The sequence below is a fragment of the Arabidopsis lyrata genome (assembly GCF_000004255.2).
Source record: "Arabidopsis lyrata subsp. lyrata unplaced genomic scaffold ARALYscaffold_6, whole genome shotgun sequence".
In the NCBI taxonomy this organism is placed as follows: domain Eukaryota; kingdom Viridiplantae; phylum Streptophyta; class Magnoliopsida; order Brassicales; family Brassicaceae; genus Arabidopsis; species Arabidopsis lyrata.
In genome coordinates this window covers 24,881,732-24,901,476 of record NW_003302550.1, presented here as the reverse complement: position 1 = coordinate 24,901,476, position 19,745 = coordinate 24,881,732, and the positions used below count along the sequence as shown (strand labels likewise).

The 19,745-nt window shown below is 35.4% G+C and overlaps 2 protein-coding genes across 3 annotated transcripts; both read left to right on the top strand.

Moving 5' to 3' along the window:
• Positions 1-3,782: 3,782 nt before the first annotated feature.
• On the top strand, positions 3,783-6,495 carry LOC9311096 (pentatricopeptide repeat-containing protein At3g16010). Of its 2 annotated transcripts, XM_021022972.1 has the most exons (6): positions 3,784-3,938; positions 4,021-4,125; positions 4,209-4,316; positions 4,397-5,898; positions 5,976-6,018; positions 6,199-6,495. In XM_021022972.1, the coding sequence occupies exons 1-6, from the start codon at positions 3,845-3,847 to the stop codon at positions 6,312-6,314; spliced, it is 1,968 nt and encodes a 655-aa protein (XP_020878631.1). In that variant the 5' UTR covers positions 3,784-3,844; the 3' UTR covers positions 6,315-6,495. The 2 variants fall into 2 exon arrangements, with proteins under 2 accessions (XP_020878632.1, XP_020878631.1); XM_021022973.1 differs by lacking the exon at positions 4,021-4,125 and having other exon boundaries at positions 3,783-3,938.
• A 1,559-nt stretch (positions 6,496-8,054) lies between these two features.
• Positions 8,055-9,853, top strand: LOC9309027 (ATG8-interacting protein 2). The gene is made up of 3 exons (XM_021023064.1): positions 8,055-8,214; positions 8,644-9,397; positions 9,473-9,853. The coding sequence occupies exons 2-3, from the start codon at positions 8,651-8,653 to the stop codon at positions 9,575-9,577; spliced, it is 852 nt and encodes a 283-aa protein (XP_020878723.1). The 5' UTR covers positions 8,055-8,214; positions 8,644-8,650; the 3' UTR covers positions 9,578-9,853.
• Positions 9,854-19,745: the final 9,892 nt, after the last annotated feature.

Here is a 19,745-nt window from a genome sequence, read left to right as displayed (position 1 = left end):
GAAGGACAACTAAACAGAAGGATGTCTAGTCTTCTTCGGTCAGATAGAGCACTCATTCCTCAAACCCAAGCTGACTTGGCGGCAGCCTATCGGGATGAAGAAATATATTGGAAACTCAAAAGTAGGAATCAATGGCTTTTTGAGGGAGACAGAAACACAAAGTTCTTCCATGCTTGCACAAAATCAAGATTCTCTCAGAATTATATTGTTTCAATCAGAGATGAAAACGATTTGGTATATAGAGGATTTTCAGAAATTGGTGCTCACGCAGAACAGTTTTTTACAAATGTCTACACGTCCACTGGTCATCCGGTTTCACCAATGGATTTCGCGGACTTTGCACCTACGGTCACTCCCGAGATTAATGAGGATCTAACAAAAGCCTTTACTAATAAAGAGATCTATGATGCTTTATCTCAAATAGGTGATGATAGAGCTCCGAGGCCTGATGGCTTAACAGCACGTTTTTATAAGGAATGTTGGGACGTTGTCGGTGACGATGTAATCAAAGAGGTAAACAGTTTCTTTACTACGTCGAGCATGAAACCGGGCATCAACCATACCAATATTTGCATGATCCCGAAAATAAATGATCCTATCACTCTTTCTGATTATAGACCAATCGGTCTATGTAATGTTCTCTATAAGATCATATCGAAATGCCTAGTAATGAGACTGAAAAAACATTTGACTCAATAGTGTCCGACTCACAAGCAGCGTTTATCCCAGGATGCCTAATAACTGATAATGTGATGATTGCTCATGAGATTATGCACTCTCTAAAATCGCGGAAACGGGTCTCTCAAACATATATGGCCGTTAAGACAGATGTAAGTAAAGCGTATGATCGGGTTGAATGGAATTTTTTAGAAACAACCATGCGCCTCTTTGGATTTTCAGAAAAGTGGATTAGTTGGGTTATGGCTACTGTACGTACGGTTCATTATTCTGTACTAATCAATGGATCCCCTTTTGGTTCAACTACACCTCAACGCGGAATTCGTCAAGGAGACCCGCTTTCTCCATATTTGTCCATTCTTTGCGCTGATATATTGAGTCATCTAATTCGTTCCAAGGCAAACAGTGGCGAGCTTAGAGGAGTACGAATTGGCAATGGCGTTCCGGCTATTACACACTTACAATTTGCGGATGATTCATTATTCTTTTGTCAAGCAAATAAGAGAAACTGCATTGCTTTAAAAGAGGCTTTTGAAGTTTATGAATACTATTCAGGGCAAAAAATCAATACCTCCAAATCCATGATTACCTTTGGCTCAAGAGTTTTTGGGTGTAAACAAGATGCTTTGAAAACAATTCTAGCTATACCAAATCATGGAGGTGGTGGCAAATATTTAGGATTACCTGAGCAGTTTGGCCGAAAAAAGAGAGAAATGTTTGATAACATAATTGAGAGGGTTAAACAAAGAACATCAAGTTGGAGTGCCAAATTCCTTTCCCCGGCTGGAAAGGAAATTTTAATAAAGTCGGTTGCCCTCGCAATGCCGGTTTACTCCATGTCTTGCTTCAAACTACCATTAGGAGTCATTTCGGAAATCGAATCTCTCCTAATGAGATTTTGGTGGGAAAAAACAGCCCAGAATAAAGGAATTCCCTGGGTTGCTTGGGAGAGACTACAATTCTCTAAAAAAGAAGGAGGTTTAGGATTCCGCGATCTTGCTAAATTCAATGATGCTCTCCTCGCCAAGCAAGCATGGCGGATTATACGTTATCCCGATACTTTATTTTCTCGACTCATGAAGGCTCGTTATTTTAGAGATGAATCAATCTTAGACGCTAAACCACGAAAGTATCAATCGTATGGTTGGTCATCGATCTTGCAGGGATTAAACGTTATCAAAAAAGGCTCACGGTTTCAAGTTGGGGATGGAATGTCTATAAACATCATGAAAGCCAATTTAACTCCTACTCATCCACCGCGTCCTTTGACTCTTGTAACTCCAAATCCGGATCTGCTCCTTAGTGATTTCATCTCTAATTTTGGTTCTTCCCGCCATTGGAATGTTTCCATGCTTGAAAATTTGAATGTTGCTGATCGTCAAGTCCTCCTTCGAACACATCTCCCGAGACTGATCTCTTTGGACAAGATTATTTGGCATTACCACAATTCCGGAGAATACACGGTGCGTACAGGATATTGGTTGTTGACACATGATCCGACTCAAGTTCAACCAACCCCGATCCCTCCTCATGGTTCAATCCCTATGAAAAATGCCATTTGGAAATTACCAATAATCGCGAAACTTAAACATTTTCTTTGGCGCATTTTATCACGAGCTCTTGGTACCATGACTCGTTTGAATACGAGAGGAATGAATTTGAATCTTCTTTGTCAACAGTGTGGCACTTCTGACGAAACAATTAACCATTGTCTTTTTACATGTCCTTTTGCTATATTAACTTGGCGCTTTTCAAATATTCCGATTCTACCTTCATCTATATCGTCTATAGATGTGGAGGAAAACCTTTCAAATATATTGAATCTCCAACACTCCACTGGAATCTCGAAGGAGAATAAATTGTTACCTTTTTGGCTCCTTTGGCAAATTTGGAAAGCAAGAAATAATCTTGTGTTTAATAAAATCAGAAGCAGTCCCTCTTTAGTTACTTTGAAAGCAAAAGCTGATATTAAGGAATGGCTAGACATGCATGAATATAGACTACCAATAAACAGCGACTTCCATATGCCGGCATGTGTTCCAACTTGGACAAAACCTCCTTCTGATTATGTTAAATGCAATTTTGATGCTACATTTGATGCTAACATTAATCACACAAATGGGGGATGGATAATTCGAGACCATAACGGCAAACCTAAAGCATGGGGCTCATCACGTTTGAATGTCACAGGATCACCGTTGGAAGCAGAAGCACAAGCTTTACTCTCCTCGATGCAACAAACATGGATACGTGGCTTTACCAAAGTATTTTTGAAGGAGATTGCAAAGTATTGATCGACAGCATCAATAATCGTTTATTGGACGCGTCAATTAGAGGATTATGTGAAGACATCAAGTTCTGGATGCCTAAGTTTAAGGATCTTTGTTTTCTTTATGTTAATCGTTCTTGTAATCAAGTAGCTCATTGTCTTGCCAAATTTGGTAGCACCCAATCTTGTTTTTACTCTGCAAATTCAGATCCGCCTCCATGGATCGTGAACATTTTGTATGACGATACTTCAAATTAATATAAGTTATTTTGATGAAAAAATAAAATAAAAAATAATATCAAATTTTAAATTAAATCATGACACATGATAAAATCTTTGACTGATAACGGTTCATGATACTATTAATTACTAACTTTGAGAAACAAAAATATATCATATTACTTATATAATAACATATGTTTCCTTTTTAATTATAAAACATATAATTTCCTTATAATTATCTTTTGACATTTTCAAATTGTTTATAGAAATATTAATTATTCAAATTATCATTATAATTATCTTTTATATTTTTAAAATTATTTGAATTTATAATTACTTACAATTATTTTTTATATATTTTTTTAAATTTTTTTTTGTTTTACACGTGTCAAAATCTAAGATCGATAGATTTACTACGTGTCACGATCCTATAAGTTATTAACTTTGAAAACCATACTTTATATAATAAGATTTAAATATTTTATCAAAAATCAAATTAATTCGCCAGAGGCTCAAACCCCACGACCACAAGGTATTTAAAAGGCCAGGCCTAAACGTCCCAAAAGGCCCATTTAAACACCCCGACCGATCCTAAAATCTAAGTGACGAACTCTCTCCTAGTTTAGGTTTAAGCCGCCGTTCTGTCTGATTCATAAAACCAGCGCGGAGGAGTTTATGAAGATGGTGAACATGTCGGTTCTACCCACTTTCTCGAAGCGATCCGTTTCAAGACTCTCAACTCTACGTCATCTCCCTCAGAGACAAACAGGTTAACTTTGCCTATTAAATTATAGAAAGAGATTTTAAAGAGAGAAAGCAAAAAGTATCGACTCGTTTCCTGGAATTTGCAGAAAATGAGATTGTTGAGAGGGCTTCTAGGATTCCATCCACTCACGAAAACCTAGCCGTCTCAAGACGCCCACATGCTCAACGTCGCCGCTCTCCAAGACAAACAGGTAAATCTGCACACTTAGAGAGATTTGAAAGAAATAAAGAACTTTTTTTTTGATGGTATTGACTCGTTTCCTGGAATTTGCAGAAAATGAGAGTGTTGAGAGGTTTTCTAGTATTCCATCCACTATTCCCGAAAACCTAGCCGTCTCAAGACTCCCACATGTTCAACGTCGCCGCCCTCCCAGACAAACAGGTAAATCTGCACACAGAGAGATTTGAACGACAAAAAAGGTTTTGCTTTTATGGTTTCCACTCAAACAAATTTCTTTGCAGGAAATGAGAGGTCTAGTATTCCGATTCATGAGCCTGTGTTTAGTAGTATTCCGAATTTTGGGCCTATGTTTCGTATTCCGAATCATCATGAGCCTATGTTTCGTACTCGGAATCCCCTTACTAGGTATAGCTCAGTGCGGAAGCTTGGTGAGAGCTTTGTATGTATAATGGAAAGCTTCCAAAGGGGGTCCACAAGTGCTGTGATGGGCATGCTTCAGTATGAACATGTATTGGATCCTCAATTTGTCTCTTCAGTTCTTGAGATGAACGTTGACATCGATGCCAAGATTACTTTTTTCAACTGGGCTGGTCTCAGAAGCAATTATATACATAACCACTCCACCTACAAGGCCTTCACACATTTGCTTGAAGAGGCTAGGCTTGCTACAAGGCTTTCAGATTGGGTATACCCCACCCTGTTGGGCTTGTACTTGAAGTTCCGTAAGGTTGAGAAAGCTTTACTTCTTGTGGAGGAGATGGAACAAACGCCAGGTTCCTCGCCAGCTTTGTATTCTTACTACACGGAACTGATTAAGGAATTTGTCAGAGTGGGGAAGATAGAAGAAGCTTATTGTTTACATGAGAACGTTTCTAGAAATGCGTTGAGTCCCGATCTTGTCTTCTTAAAGAAGCTGATTAACATTTTAAGCAAAATAGGTAGAGTGGAGCTGTTAACAAAGGTCGCTGGTGTGTGGACATTCATGCATAGAGCTTATTCGTACAGTGCTTTGATTATGACTCTATTTGAGTCCAAAGCACCTGATTCAGAAGTGAGCTATTTGTTTGATGAGATGAAGGCTGATGGTGTTTCCCCTGTTGGATTAACTTACGCAATCCTTATAAATGGCTTTTGTGAAAGAAATAAAGTGGAGAAAGCTCTGTTGTTTCTTGAGGAGATGGATGAGGAAGACCTTCCAACTTTTCCAGCGTGTTACAGATTCATAAAGTCGATAAGATACCAGGCAGGAAATGAGCTATCTAAGGAAGAAGAAGAGAATTTCCGAATTGTAACTTGTCGAGTTTATGCGGTCATGATCAAACATTTTGGGAAGCGTGGAAAGCTCATGGATCTCTTCAATGAGATGATTAAGGAGGAGGACCAAGAAGAAAGTGGTCCTGATGTCTACGCTTACAATGCGCTTATGTCAGGGATGGTGAAGGCTGGTATGATAGATGAAGCTAATTTGTTGCTTAGAAAAATGGAAGAGAAGGGCTGCATCGCGGATGTGAATTCGCATAATATCATAATGAATGGGTTTGCTAGAACAGGTGTGCCAGAGCGGGCTATAGAACTGTTTGAAACGATGAAGCATTCCGGGCTTAAGCCTGATGGTATCACTTACAATACTCTTCTTGGATGTTTCGCACATGCTGGAATGTTTAAGGAGGCTGCAAGAATGATGAGAGAGATGAAAGATGAAGGCTTTGTGTATGATGCCATCACTCACTCATCTATACTTGAAGCTGACGGCAATGTGGATCAAAATCTTTTGCAGCAAATGGTGGGTTTTGTTCATCTTCTTAGGCTTATGATGAGTTACATGGATCTTTATATATATTTTCTTATGTGTGTTTACAGCAATCCAGGTTCCAGACAATGTTGGACTCCTTCATCACAAAGAATATCCTTTCTCTATTAGTCTAATAGCAGGAAAGTTGGTTCTATTAGGATATACCTTGAAATTATGATCATATATCTGAGAGAGTGGTATATAGAATTTACCATCATCTGTGGATTTTGGATCAACAATTCATTTACATAACCTGTGTACGTAATCTCCTTGACTTTGTATTGGCTTCACTAGATGACGACATGGGAAGCAGGATCAATGAGCACGAGCACGAGCAAAGCATCGATGAGATTGGTGTACAAGGCACTCCTACTCCTTCAGACGATGAACCCGCTGGTTCCAGTTAAAAAGGGGTTCATGCTCAAGCCTGGCTTGTTCAATATCTAATTATGTTTTGTTAATCTATATTATATTATTGAGTTTTAAACCTGATGGGTTTTTTTTTCTTCTGTAAGACTGTAATTTATGTATCCACCTTGCTTATCCACTTAACTTTGAAAAAAAGTATTTGTTAATCTTTTAACTACATTTTATTGCGTTTTTAAGAAGAAATTTTTTGATGCAGAGAGCTAAGTTACACAAAAGAATTAGGGATTCGGCTATGAGTGATTTCCTTACTAGTAATCGATGTAAGGATACCAAAATTTTTATCACTCAAACATTAAGTGATCTAAACCGACTACGCTTTCAACTCTAGCACTCTTTCAGACAATATGAATATGGATTAAGCAAAGAAAGTAAATTAAAAGGAAGAACACACACAGTCTAAAATAAATGGATACCCCTTATTGGGCCGAGTCCAACAAATCGTTTCCGATTACTCGGTTTATTCATGGTTCTTATTGAGTTAATCACACACCAACATATATCATCATATTTAATTTCTCATACATTTGTAAATCTATATATACATTTTTGAATGACTTTTAGCAAATAAATCCTGGAGTTGGACCTTATTTACGGATGAATGCCATTGGTATTAATTATTTAAATTTGAAAAATATTACTTAAAGATATTACCAATACGATTTCGAGAATCATAAATTCATATCTTCCTTAATTTTCTGAGTCATTAATGTGATAATCTTTAAGAAATATTTCTCTGTAAAAAAAAAAAATCCACATTAATGAAGGCATTAAAATCGACACTAACAATTAAATTATTTAGATGTTCAATTATTTTAAGATTCTTATATCTTATTTGATATTTTTTTTTTAATATCTCATTCTTTAATTACTGCGTTTAGAATTTATTGGTTGTTACCTATTTTTTGGTGAAATTTATTGGTTGTTACTTAATAAGTAATTATGGTGCGTTTATTTTAGTTAATATCTAATTTAAAGGATTTGTTTTCTTTTATTATTAATAAATGAATAACATGTATAGAAATAAAAGATTTTTTTTGCGACTCCATAATAAAAATATTAAACTCTTATTTTCTACATTTCTTACACATAATATCCTCTTATTCAATAACAAAAAATATATATTACATATTTTTAAAAATATTTATAATATTTAAATTATATAAAAAATTTGTAATATTAATATTATTTCAACTCTATACAAATTTAATATATATGTATATATATCTTATGGGAACCATTTAAAAGAAATTTTTAAATTGACTTGAATTATATAGCTTTTAAATAAAAGTATTATTAAAAAGGAAAATAACTAAATAATGTTTAATTTCACGGGACGGGTAATATGATGGGACGGGTTTGGGTTGATATTTATAAAAGATCGTATACCACAGGTGAAATCCTAAAATTAACAATCAAAATAATCTATCAAACAAATTACATTTTGATTTTTTTAAGAAAATATAGCCCCGCGGTGTACCGCGGGTTAAAATCTAGTTTACTCTTTATTACAAAATGAAGTAAAATTCAGGAAAAAAGTCAATCACGAGTCAATCATTAATTTTCTTCTCGTAATCCTTATCTTTTACCTACTAGGGCCGGTCAAACAGCAAGGTCGTCGGGAGTAAATGAAACCGGGCTACTAATTTCCCGGTTATCGTCTTGCTTCCCAGAGAACAACTCTTTATTAGTATTACTATAAAATAAAATAAATTATCTTTTTGGTATATTTCATTTGCAGCGTAATCGAGGCGGTTTTTGGTTGCAATCGTCGTCTCATCACCATCATCTTCGTCTTCGTCTTCTTCTTCGTCGGCACATACTTTGTCCTCCATAATTGATCTTATCGCAACAGATCTCTCATCTCCTTGACTTGACTGTGTAAGTATATCCGATTCTTTCGCCTTCCTTGTATTTTCTCCGTCAACGATTGATCCTTTATTCAGATCGCTCTGTTTCATCTAGTCTGGGTTTCAATTTCGTGGTTTAAGTGTATTGGAATATCTGTTGCTTTGATTTGATTGGGCGGTTTGCTTTTTGCAAATTCATCATCACCTCCTGATGATCCATGGTTAGATCAACAAATATAGTGTCTGAGTTTCAGAAACGAATATGTTGATAAAATAATTTTGATCTTCTATGGCATATTCATTCAGCACACCATTTTTGCTTAGCTTCTTTCACTAAGTGTGTTTGCTTATTATTATATCTGATGGGAATGAACATATATATATATATAGGTTTTTGTTATTGGATCAGCTAATATTATTATTCTTGTTTATTGGTTTGTTGTTGTGATATAATTAACAGGCGTTCCATGGCTGACAAAGATGAAGCAGCTACGCGTGGAAATGATTGGGAAGTTGTTTCTCTTACTGCTTCAGCTTACGCTGCTTCTCCTGGTCCTAAACCACTTGTTGACTTGAATGATGATCATCACAAGGAACTTGTTACTCCTTGTTACGAAGCTGAGACATCTCATCCTTTATACATGTCTCGCCACTTTGTTTTCCCACCAAGTGGTCAGCTTGAACCTCCTCCTACTAGTGAGCTTACCGAGGCTAGCAAGAAGATGGATTTTGGATTTGAAACCGGGACTCATTGCAAGGATGAAGGTGATTTGACTCTCAAAGGGTTGGATTTATCAGATGATTTTGGAGGACTTGAGTTTTTCGACGAGAAAGGCAACAAAGATGAAAACATTTACACGACAGCTATGACTACTTCTCTGGACGAAGAAAGAGCTACTGGTGGGTCACACGTGTATGAACTCAACGAACCTGTTCAAGAACCGACCGCGCCTGTCGCTCCATCTGATGTTACACCTGATCTGAATCCTACTAAAGATGATGATAAGCATGAGGTAGCAAACGTGCCTCCTTGCGAAGAAGCCTGGTGGAAAAGAAGCGCTGCGTCTTTGATTGCACAAGCAAAAGAAACTAACACTGTTTGGTCCATCTGCATTGCTGCAGCTGTAATGGGAATTGTGATTCTTGGCCAACATTGGCAACAGGAGAGGTGGCAGATTTTGCAGCAAAGGTGGGAATCAAGCATTGGAAACGAGGTATAGGACAACCATTTTTTGAACCTCCATGATTAAAACGTATATATCTAACTAATAAACACTCTTTCGATGCAGAAAGCTGGAAGATTAATGGGCCCGATCTCTCGACTGAAACAAGCATTTGTCGGGGGACAGCGGCGGGATTCATTCATCCGAGGCAGCTCACAAAACGACCGTTAAAAAACAGAAAAGAAAGGTGATTTACTTTGACGATGACGATAAGAACAAGAGTAGCTCTTTGGGGTCGAAAAACACGGATGTAATGGTTATAGTCTGGTTTGTGAATGTTTGGTACTTTTACTTCAGGTCATGGTTTGTGAGTATGCCCGGTTTTTTGTACATATTTCTTTGGTGTGAAAAAATCATTTACCCATTTCATTATTCCAATGCCTATTATTACTTACTCTCTTTATATCATAATCAGATACTCAGTGTCTCTTGTTATGTTTGGTTAAATATATTAGAATATGGGCTTCCAACTCAAAACCAATTGGCAATGAGTGGAGTGACCCATATCCCTTATATATTAATTAGGATCCTTTCCAACTTCCGATGTGGGACATTATGTCCTAATACGCCCCCTCGAGATGATGGTCTTTGGCCATTAATCTCGGAATGTTTGGGCTTAGATCGACGGCATCAATTTTGGGCCTTGTCGATGATTGGACCATCTTTGGGTCGGATCGGGTTGGGCATATGTGGATCTGATACCATATTAGAATATGTGCTTCCAACTCAAAACCAATTGGCAATGAGTGGAGTGGCTCATATCCCTTATATATTACTTATCCCTTTCAACTTCCGATGTGGGACATTATGTCCTAATAACATATAGTGTGTTAAAATAATCGATCCGATTTGCAGGTCAAGTTCAAAACTTTATAATTTCATAGGTGAAGGAAATTTTCTCCATATAGCAACATTTACATGATATTCGAAAATTTTCTGTTAACATAAAATAAATTAAAAATTATCATGAAATTTAATTCATGTTTAAAGACGAAAATTTGATAAAGTATTAAATGGCACAATTGAATAATGTTGGTAGAACATTTTTATTTCATTAGTAGAAACTAAGAATTCCAATAAAATTAGTTAGAAAGACAACAACATTGAAGGGTGTCTACACTAGGATTAGGAATACACAAAGCACGACTAGGTTCGCCTCCACAAGTCGCGATACAATCATTTTTCATTCGGCATGGTCCTTTGAATTCACATTCTGGAAACGTATCATCCATAACTCCTGGTCGATATTACAAAATTATCACCATCATCATCATAATTCTCTGTTAGTAATTTATAAACTAAATATAACAATCACATAGTCATTAATTTATATGGGTATAATGTTAGTTCTATATATAAACAAAATAAAGATAGGAAAATAAATCTTACGAGTGGATTGTGCTCTGTTAGCAAGGAGTGAAACAATGATCATGAAAACAACTAAGTGAAGCTTTGAGTTTTGCGACGCCATTTTTATGTAACAAAATAATCTTGTGTATAAGATATCTTTCTCCACAACTCTATGAAAAAAAAACTAAACTAAACGAAGAGCTATTTATATAGATGAATATCCAAATTAAGCAACCAAATTTTATTTTATAGAAATGTTTTATGATTGATTTTGTTCTTTATGAAGTTTTCTTTTTGTGAGAAAACAATCATAGATATACGTATCAATCACAATTATTTTCCTTCATCAACCGTATCAACCACATTGAATGTGTGTGTATACTATGCTTTTGGGAAAATGCCATATATACATATACGATATAACTTTTAATCTCCACATAAGTACATGACCTATTCAAAACTTCTATAAACAATATTCTTTTTTGATCGTTAAGTTGTCAAAGAAAGTTTGAAGATCTAAATCGATGATACATAGTTTACAAAAAATAATGTCAAACTTTTTTTTTTTCAAAAAATGTCAAACTTTTGCATTTTGTGTTGACTTTTAAATCTTTAGCCAGAAATATTATTGTATGGTTAAATGAAAATGAGAACGATTTGTAATTTCTTAAAAAAAAAAAAACTTAAGATGACATGAAATAAGATAAAGCAAAAAAAAAAAAAGTAAAATTCTGCATAGAAGGAGACCAAACTCATTCCTGATTTTCTAAACAAACCACATACATGGAAAGCTTCTGCATCATCTCTTGATCCGTGGTAACTCAAAAATCTACAGAAAAAATATAGCCCAAATTAAACTTGAATAAAGCGAACTAGATGAAGAAACATTTAGTGCTGACATTTTGGTGATAAGATCCATGACTAAAGAGCCGGAGGAACTTTTTTAACTTATAGTGTTACTTAGCTATGGGTGTCTCAAGACTGGCCTGTCACTCGGATTGTCAAGAACTCACCATTCTTCTCAATGCCGATGGCCATGATAATGAATTGGAAGGCTTTCTATCGGATATCTATTCGCTTAAGGTTTGTTTTGTTTCAATTTCGTTTCATTTTGTTCCTCGTTCGAAAACTCTGAGGTTGTTGCTTTGGCTAAAGCTGGTCTATCGACTCCTCCTTTGATGGAGTTTGAGATTGAATGAATTTAAGGTTTACAAAACTAACAAACTCTTCTCCATTGTTAACAAACTCGAGCTAAAGAGAGAAGAGTCAACGATAAAATCAGAATTTCTCATTAATTAACTTTACAGTATTGTCCTGTTTATATACAAGTAGCTAAACTTATGCTAACATACACTTATCTCACATTATTAACATAAGTTGTACACTAACATAAGCCATTGATAATATACTCATGATACGCCCCCACAAGCCTTAGAAGCTGAATCTGGTGAAGCTGTATAAAGGCTTGACAATGACATACAACGGAGAAGTGAATGAAACGGTCCAAAATGCAAGGGTTTCGTCAAAATGTCTGCTAGTTGATCCTCACTTGAAACATGTAGAGCCTTCAGATTTCCAAGCTTTATCTGATCTCTCACTGTATGAGCATCAATCTCCACATGTTTGACACGTTCATGAAAAACTGGATTCTGAGCAATGTGAATAGCTGATTTGTTATCACAAAACAGTTTGGCAGTATGGTCAACAGTGATCCTAAAATCAGCCAGTAATTGTTGAATCCATAAAAGTTCACGAGTAACATCACCCATACTCCTGTATTCAGCCTCAGTGCTACTGCGGCTTACTACCTGTTGCTTTCTTGACTTCCAGCAGATAAGTGATGTTCCCAAAAACACACAATAGCCTGTTGTAGATCGTCTAGTATCCAAACAAGTACCCCAATTGGCATCTGCAAATGCATTGAGACATACATCAGGATCAACAGAGTAGAAAATCCCTAAACCAGGATTACCCTTAAGATATTTCAAGATTTTGTGAGCAGCCTGCAGATGAACATCCGTGGGAAACTGCAGAAACTGGCTCAACTTGTGAACTGCAAAGGTAATGTCTGGTCTTGTTATAGTTAAGTAGAGAAGCCTTCCAATAAGTTCTCTATACGGTGTCGCCACTACCAAAGGAGGACCCATATCTTTGGTAAGATTCACATAAGGATCCATAGGAACAAAGCTTGGCTTGCAGGCCAACAATCCTTTGTTTTCCAACAAATCCAAAGTATATTTTCTCTGACACACTGAAATTCCCTTAGCTGATCTAGCAATCTCTAAGCCAAGGAAAAATCTCAGAGGGCCTAAGTCCTTAATCTTGAAAGCAGTGGCTAACACTCTCTTTAAAGTAGCTAAATCTTCTGCATTATTACTAGCTATAGCTATATCTTCAACATAGACTAACAGGGCAATGAAACCAGTAGGAGTGAACTTTAGGAATAATGTTGTATCAGATTGAGACTGAATAAAACCATCTTTCAGAAGAACAAAGGTGAATAGACGATTCCATTGTCTTGAGGCCTGCTTAAGGCCATATATGAATTTATGCAATCTACAGACAGGATTTGGAGGAAGAGGATCATTGGTACCTGGAGTATACCCTTGAGGAAGACTCATATATATTTCTTCATCGAATTCACTGTGTAGAAAAGCATTAGAGACGTCCATTTGTGTTAACTCCCATCCTTTCTTAGCAGCTAAACTCAACATCAATTTAACACTTGTTAGTTTAGCTATTGGTGAGAACGTTTCATTAAAATCAATACCCTCCTGTTGAGTAAAGCCCTTAGCAACCAAACGCGCCTTATACCTTTCAATGGTGCCATCTGAGTTATAATTTATTGTAAAAACCCATTTGCAGCCTACCACATTCTTCCCTGGTGGTAATGAAGTAATACTCCATGTTCTGTTTGCCTCCATAGCCTGAAGCTCTTCTCCAAGAGCATTTTTCCATACATTAGATCCCATAGCTTGCTTAAATGTCTTTGGTTCAGTTTCCATAGAATAGGATAAGATATAGGAACAATAGGTGGGTTGAAAACGATGATAAGATAATACTGAAGATAAGGGATAAGGAGTAGTATGTTTAGGTGGTAAAGAAGTGAAAGATTGAGCAAGAGCACAGTGATACTCAGATAGGTAACCAGGTGCCTTAGTCTGTCGTTTTGGTCTCTCACTAGGCAAAGAAATCAATGCAGTATCTGAAACTACAGGTTGTTTATCTCTAGACTTCCCAGTCAATGCAACAGATGATGATGATGAATGATTCTCAGTGTTAACATCTTGAGATGATGATTCAGGTATATTCACAGGAGAATCATGAGAAGGACTAACAGGTATATGCATTGCAGGGTGAGAAATAGTTTCATATAATGCAGGGGAATTCGATGATGATGCAATATCAATTGATTCAGGATGATATGGCATTGAAAGAGGTAAAATAACATGTGAAAAGAAATCCGGATTCAAGTTCTTTTTATCAGCAAATGGGAAAATATCCTCATGAAACACAATGTTTCTAGTTATGGAAATTGAATTAGAATCTAGATGAAGAACCTTATATCCCTTGTATCCGGATGGATATCCTAAAAATACACAAGAATAAGCTCTAGCACTAAATTTATTTCTATCTTTCTGTAAAGAACTAACATAGCACAAGCATCCAAATGACTTTAAGAGCATGATAATCCGGTTTCTTTTCTAACAATTTTTCATATGGTGAGACATTTTTCAATAAAGGTGAAGGTATTCTATTGATCAAGAAAACAGCAGTAAGAATGCAATCACTCCAGTAAATCAATGGTATGTTGGATTGAAATAACAATGCTCTAGCTACATTTAACAAATGCTGGTGCTTTCTCTCAACTACTGAGTTTTGTTGAGGAGTATAAGGACAAGAAAAGAAACGAAACATACCATGTTCTTTGATTAAATCTGTGAAAGCCAATTCTGGAGCATTATTTGTTCTAATTGCTTTTATTTTCTTTTTATATTGAGTAGATACAAGTTTAATAAAGGTAGGAAAAACAACAGACACTTCACTTTTTGTTTTTAACATATAGACCCATGTTGCCCTAGTACAATCATCAACTATAGTAAGGAAATACTTATATCCTTCAATAGACTCAACAGAAAAGGACCCCATATATCTAAATGAACCAAATCAAAAGGATTAGGACTCATATTATTTTTAAAAGGAAATGAAAGGCGTTTTTGTTTTGCTTTTGGACAGACAGGACAATGAATGCAATCTGAAAAACTAGACTTAGGAAGAGAAAGAGTACCAGACATTACTTGTAACTTGGCAGTTGAAGGGTGTCCTAGGCGTTGATGCCATAGATTCCCATCAGCTATCAAGGATCCACAGAAGTTTATGGCAAGAGTAGATGATGCTGATGATGCAAGAGACTGTAGATCAAGTATGTAAAGATTATTTAGCAGGTTACACCTCCCAATCATCAAGTCATGAGTAGACTCCTAAATGAAACATGAAGTTGGATAAAAATGAGCTGAACAGTTTGAATCATTTAGCATGCTACTAACACTTATGAGATTAAAATGAAAAGAAGGAACATGCAAAACATTATAAAGAATCAATGAATCAGACAAATGTATAGTGCATGTATGATGAATGGGAAGTCTACTGCCATTTGGCAAAGCCACTGTAATACCAGATACTAAAAAAATTTCTTTGAATTTTGAGAGATCACAATAAACGTGACTAGTAGCACCACTGTCTACTATCCAAGAACCATGTGGAAGAGATTTTTGTAAAGAAGAAAAACAATGGTGTTGAAATGTGAGAGAGTGATTTTCATATCGAATATTAGAAGAGATAGTGAAAACTTTACCAGAAGACGATTCTGCAGCCATGAAACCATGTTTAGTAATAGAAGAATGATGAATTGGAGCTAGAGGCTCTGGAGAACTAACACTGACATGAGCCAACATCTGTGGTTCTGAGACTTTGACATGAGCATTTAACTATTGAATAAGAGTTTGTGCCTGTTCTGTAGTCATCTGACTTACATTCAAACTCACTGGAGTAGCAGCCTGAGGTGGATAATATGGCATTGATTCAGAAAAACCATCAGTAACATTAGCAACAGTCCTCTGATGTTGAGTATTAGTATCAGTAGGACGAAACTATGGTCTTGGAAATGCAGTGTTGGGTGCTCTTGGTATGAATGGAGCTCTGGCATTGACATTATTCTGAGTAGGAACAGGAAAGCCAGGCGGATAACCATGAACATGATAACACTTTTGTACAGTATGTCCCATCTTTCCACAATAAGTACACATAGGCCGATTACTGCGTGGTCTATATGTGTTGTAAGCTGCTACATACTCATTGGATTCAGCACCAAATGAGTTATATCCTTCATTATAAGATCTTGTGGTTTGAAAAGCAACATTTTCAGACTTGAATACAGGCTTTACTATTCTCTGTCTTTCATCTTGAGCTACAATATTGAATGCTTCTTCAATATTAGGAATCGGCTTTAACATAAGGATATGTCTCCTTGTTTGCTCATAAACTTCATTCAACCCCATCAAGAACTTAGTAACTCTGCCTCTTTGTTGCAGTTTCTCCCACAACATAGCTGCATTGCACTCACATCTTCCACAAGTACATTCAGGAAGTTCAATGTAGTTTTTATATTCCTCCCACAAAGTCACTAATTCTGTGAAATAAGCACTAACATCCATAGAACCTTGTTGAATAGTACTAAGACGTTGTTCTATTTCATATATACGCGGAGCATCATCTTGCTTAAAGCGAGCCATCAAATTGTTCCAAATTGATTCAGCCGTAGACATATACAATAAACTCTTTCCTATCTTCTTAGATACTGAATTCATCAACCAAGTAGTGACCATATCGTTGCATCGTGACCATGATCCAGCATCACGAGAATCAATAGAAGGTTTAGATATAGTACCGTCGATAAATCCCAGCTTGTTACGCACATTTAACGCCATCCGTACCGATCGTCTCCAAGAATGAAATTCAGCTCCAGTCGTTAAGCGATCCGTCACCAATTGCAATCCATCATGATCGGAGTTATGGAGGTAGTACGGATTCTCATACAGATCAACATTTTGACGATTGTCAGTCATCGGAGGACGAAAAGTAGCCGTTGTATCACCGATTGGTGGAATATATGAGTTCGATCCCATTTGTAATGAAGAATCGAAGAATGATGGAAGAGATTGTTCCGAATTGATAATGAAAACAAAGATCGAAAACAATAAGGTCAAAAAACGAAGAAAAAACTCAGAAATCGCCGGCGAAACACGAATTGAAGAATCGCGATTTCCTAATTCACCTTATCTCTCTTTGATAAAAGCTGTACAGATATTTGAATGAGAAAGATTGAAGAATCCTAGATCGGATTAGCTCTGATACCATAACAAACTCTTCTCCATTGTTAACAAACTCAAGCTAAAGAGAGAAGAGTCAACGATAAAATCAGAATTTCTCATTAATTAACTTTACAGTATTGTTCTGTTTATATACAAGTAGCTAAACTTATGCTAACATACACTTATCTCACATTATTAACATAAGCTGTACACTAACATAAGCCATTGATAATATACTCATGATAAAAACAAAAAGAAGGTTACTAATTAATTCTGTTTTGTTGTAAAGCACCATCAAAGTTCATGAGCCTACATGGTAAATATAATGTTTTGAATGTTCCAGCCTTGGACTTTTTATGAAATTAAGATTCGGACTCCATACTCCATTAGTCAATTGGAAAACATCATCCAAAAGTTTCGATCGATTTCCTAATTCACCTTATCTCTCTTTGATAAAAGTTGTACAGATATTGAGGCCACAAATAAATTTGAACTTAACTTTTGTATGCTTCATTCTTTGGTCTCCGGAATGATTTACATATCTTCAGTTTTCATCTCCACTATTGTGCACTATTAGTCTACCGCACCAATTGAATTGAAGTTTAGAAAAAAAACTATGTGTCACCAAAAAATAAGTCAACTACGATATTAAATGCTTTAGCAAAAAGTAGGTTGGCAAGTAATTAACACCGGCAAATTAAATACACAATCACAATTCATCATTTGTATATGAATTTTTAAATATATACTCCTATTCTTTTGTATATTTTTCTATATTATTAATTTTTCCGCCACATTTTTAGTTGTTTTTATAATATATAAATCTAAAATCTCTAATCAACACTCAAATATCACTATTTAAAACTAACTATCGAAACTTAGGTCTGATAATACCTTATGATCAACCATGATTGAAATCAAGTAGAAAAACTTGAACCATGATCTTCTAGTTCATTTTAGTTGTTTCACTTTAAATGCATTTTGCATCTTGAGGGTTTGGCAAGCCATCTATTCTACAAGCTATCTGACATCTACAGTTTTTTTTTCATCTACAGTTGTGTTCCATTTGTTACAATTATTAACATGTTGTTTGTTTTTGGCAAATTAAGAGTCATCAGTGTGTGTGTATACGAAAATATTTTTTAGTTTGAATTTAAGAATGCAGTTACACTAACCATTCTTCAAAAATGAATGCAGTTATTCTGAGCTACCAAATATATATCTACTAGCAAATATGAAACTACCTACGTTGTGTAACATTTTTCTCCCCTCTTTCTTTGGATACAAGATAAACATTTTTAAACAGAAAATATTCTACGAAATTCAAATGTTAAGTCATTTTATAAGAAATTGTATTTTTGAGCTCAATACGACTATTGAAAATTCTTATGTTGTATAAATACAGCGGAAACTGCAAATATAAGAGTTCGTGTTTATAATATGAAGCGTATATATATAGATTTACTAATGTAATAAAATAAGAACAGGTGAAAAGGGGGACACGATCACAAGGTTTTCGCATTCAGTGCCTTTACAGAGTTATATATTTGATGATGTTATTGCTCTGCGTGTGGTGATTTATCGCTGCCTACTTTTACTTGCCTAATAGTACTATATATTATGTAATGTAACACATATATATGTCACATACATTACTATATACTATGTAGGTACTTCTATTCGATCATATATTTATGATATGCAGCAGAGCACACAAGTCACTGAAGTCAGCTCCCTTTGACTTTTACATCTCATGAATGCATGCCATGACATCTAATCTTACTCGAGATTTGTGCATGCACATTATTCACTTTTGTCTTTTGCAATTTTTGGTATTGTAAAAAAAAATAAAAAAAATAAAAATGTAATAGAGAGACCAGAAAGGTCTATCTAAACTAAAGACACAATGAAATGTGTTTCTTTCTTGTGGGAGTAATCAATTCACTCTTTAACACTTCTTTACCATGAAGAAAATAAAAAGTAGAAAATTAGATAAAATAGTCACGAGTTGCTTACCAAATCTCTCCCAAGAATTAAGAACTGATAAACCAAAATGAGAAGATTAAATATCACGTCTCCTTTTGATCTCTATTATAATCAATCGAAAGATTAAACTAGACAAAAAATACAGTTTTCAACAAAACGTGATGATTGGTATACGATCACTTGCAAAGTCAGACCTAAAACCTAGCATTAGTACACTAATATGTAACCTTAAACATTAATTATATCATGCAAACCCTAATGTCATTACCTAACTATACATGTGTAATGTGTTCAACAGATCTTCTAACCCACATTAGATGTATGTTAGTAATATAAAAAACAAAAAGATTCTTCTTCTACTACTTTACTTCTTATTATTCCCATCCATATTTTTCTGTGCCTTAGGTTCTCAACTAATCTCATTTAATTTAGCACACAGAGAAACACACACGTATATAAATAATACGATAACACAAAAAAGACTCATATATAGTATAAATAATTAGGGTCATTAAATGTGGATTCATCATTAAATGAAACAACTCTTCTTCTCTGTACAATTTCTCTCCTATATACTCTCTCTCACACCTTCACCAAATTCTTTGACTTGAGAAATCTTTAAATTTATATAT

Coding starts and splice junctions, on each gene's coding strand:
- LOC9311096 (XM_021022972.1), top strand. CDS start 3,845: ATGAAGATGGTGAACATGTCGGTTCTACCCACTTTCTCGAAGCGATCC. Junction 3,939..4,020: donor TCTCCCTCAGAGACAAACAG/GTTAACTTTGCC, acceptor TGGAATTTGCAG/AAAATGAGATTGTTGAGAGG. Junction 6,019..6,198: donor GGACTCCTTCATCACAAAGA/ATATCCTTTCTC, acceptor TATTGGCTTCAC/TAGATGACGACATGGGAAGC.
- LOC9309027 (XM_021023064.1), top strand. CDS start 8,651: ATGGCTGACAAAGATGAAGCAGCTACGCGTGGAAATGATTGGGAAGTT. Junction 9,398..9,472: donor AATCAAGCATTGGAAACGAG/GTATAGGACAAC, acceptor CTTTCGATGCAG/AAAGCTGGAAGATTAATGGG.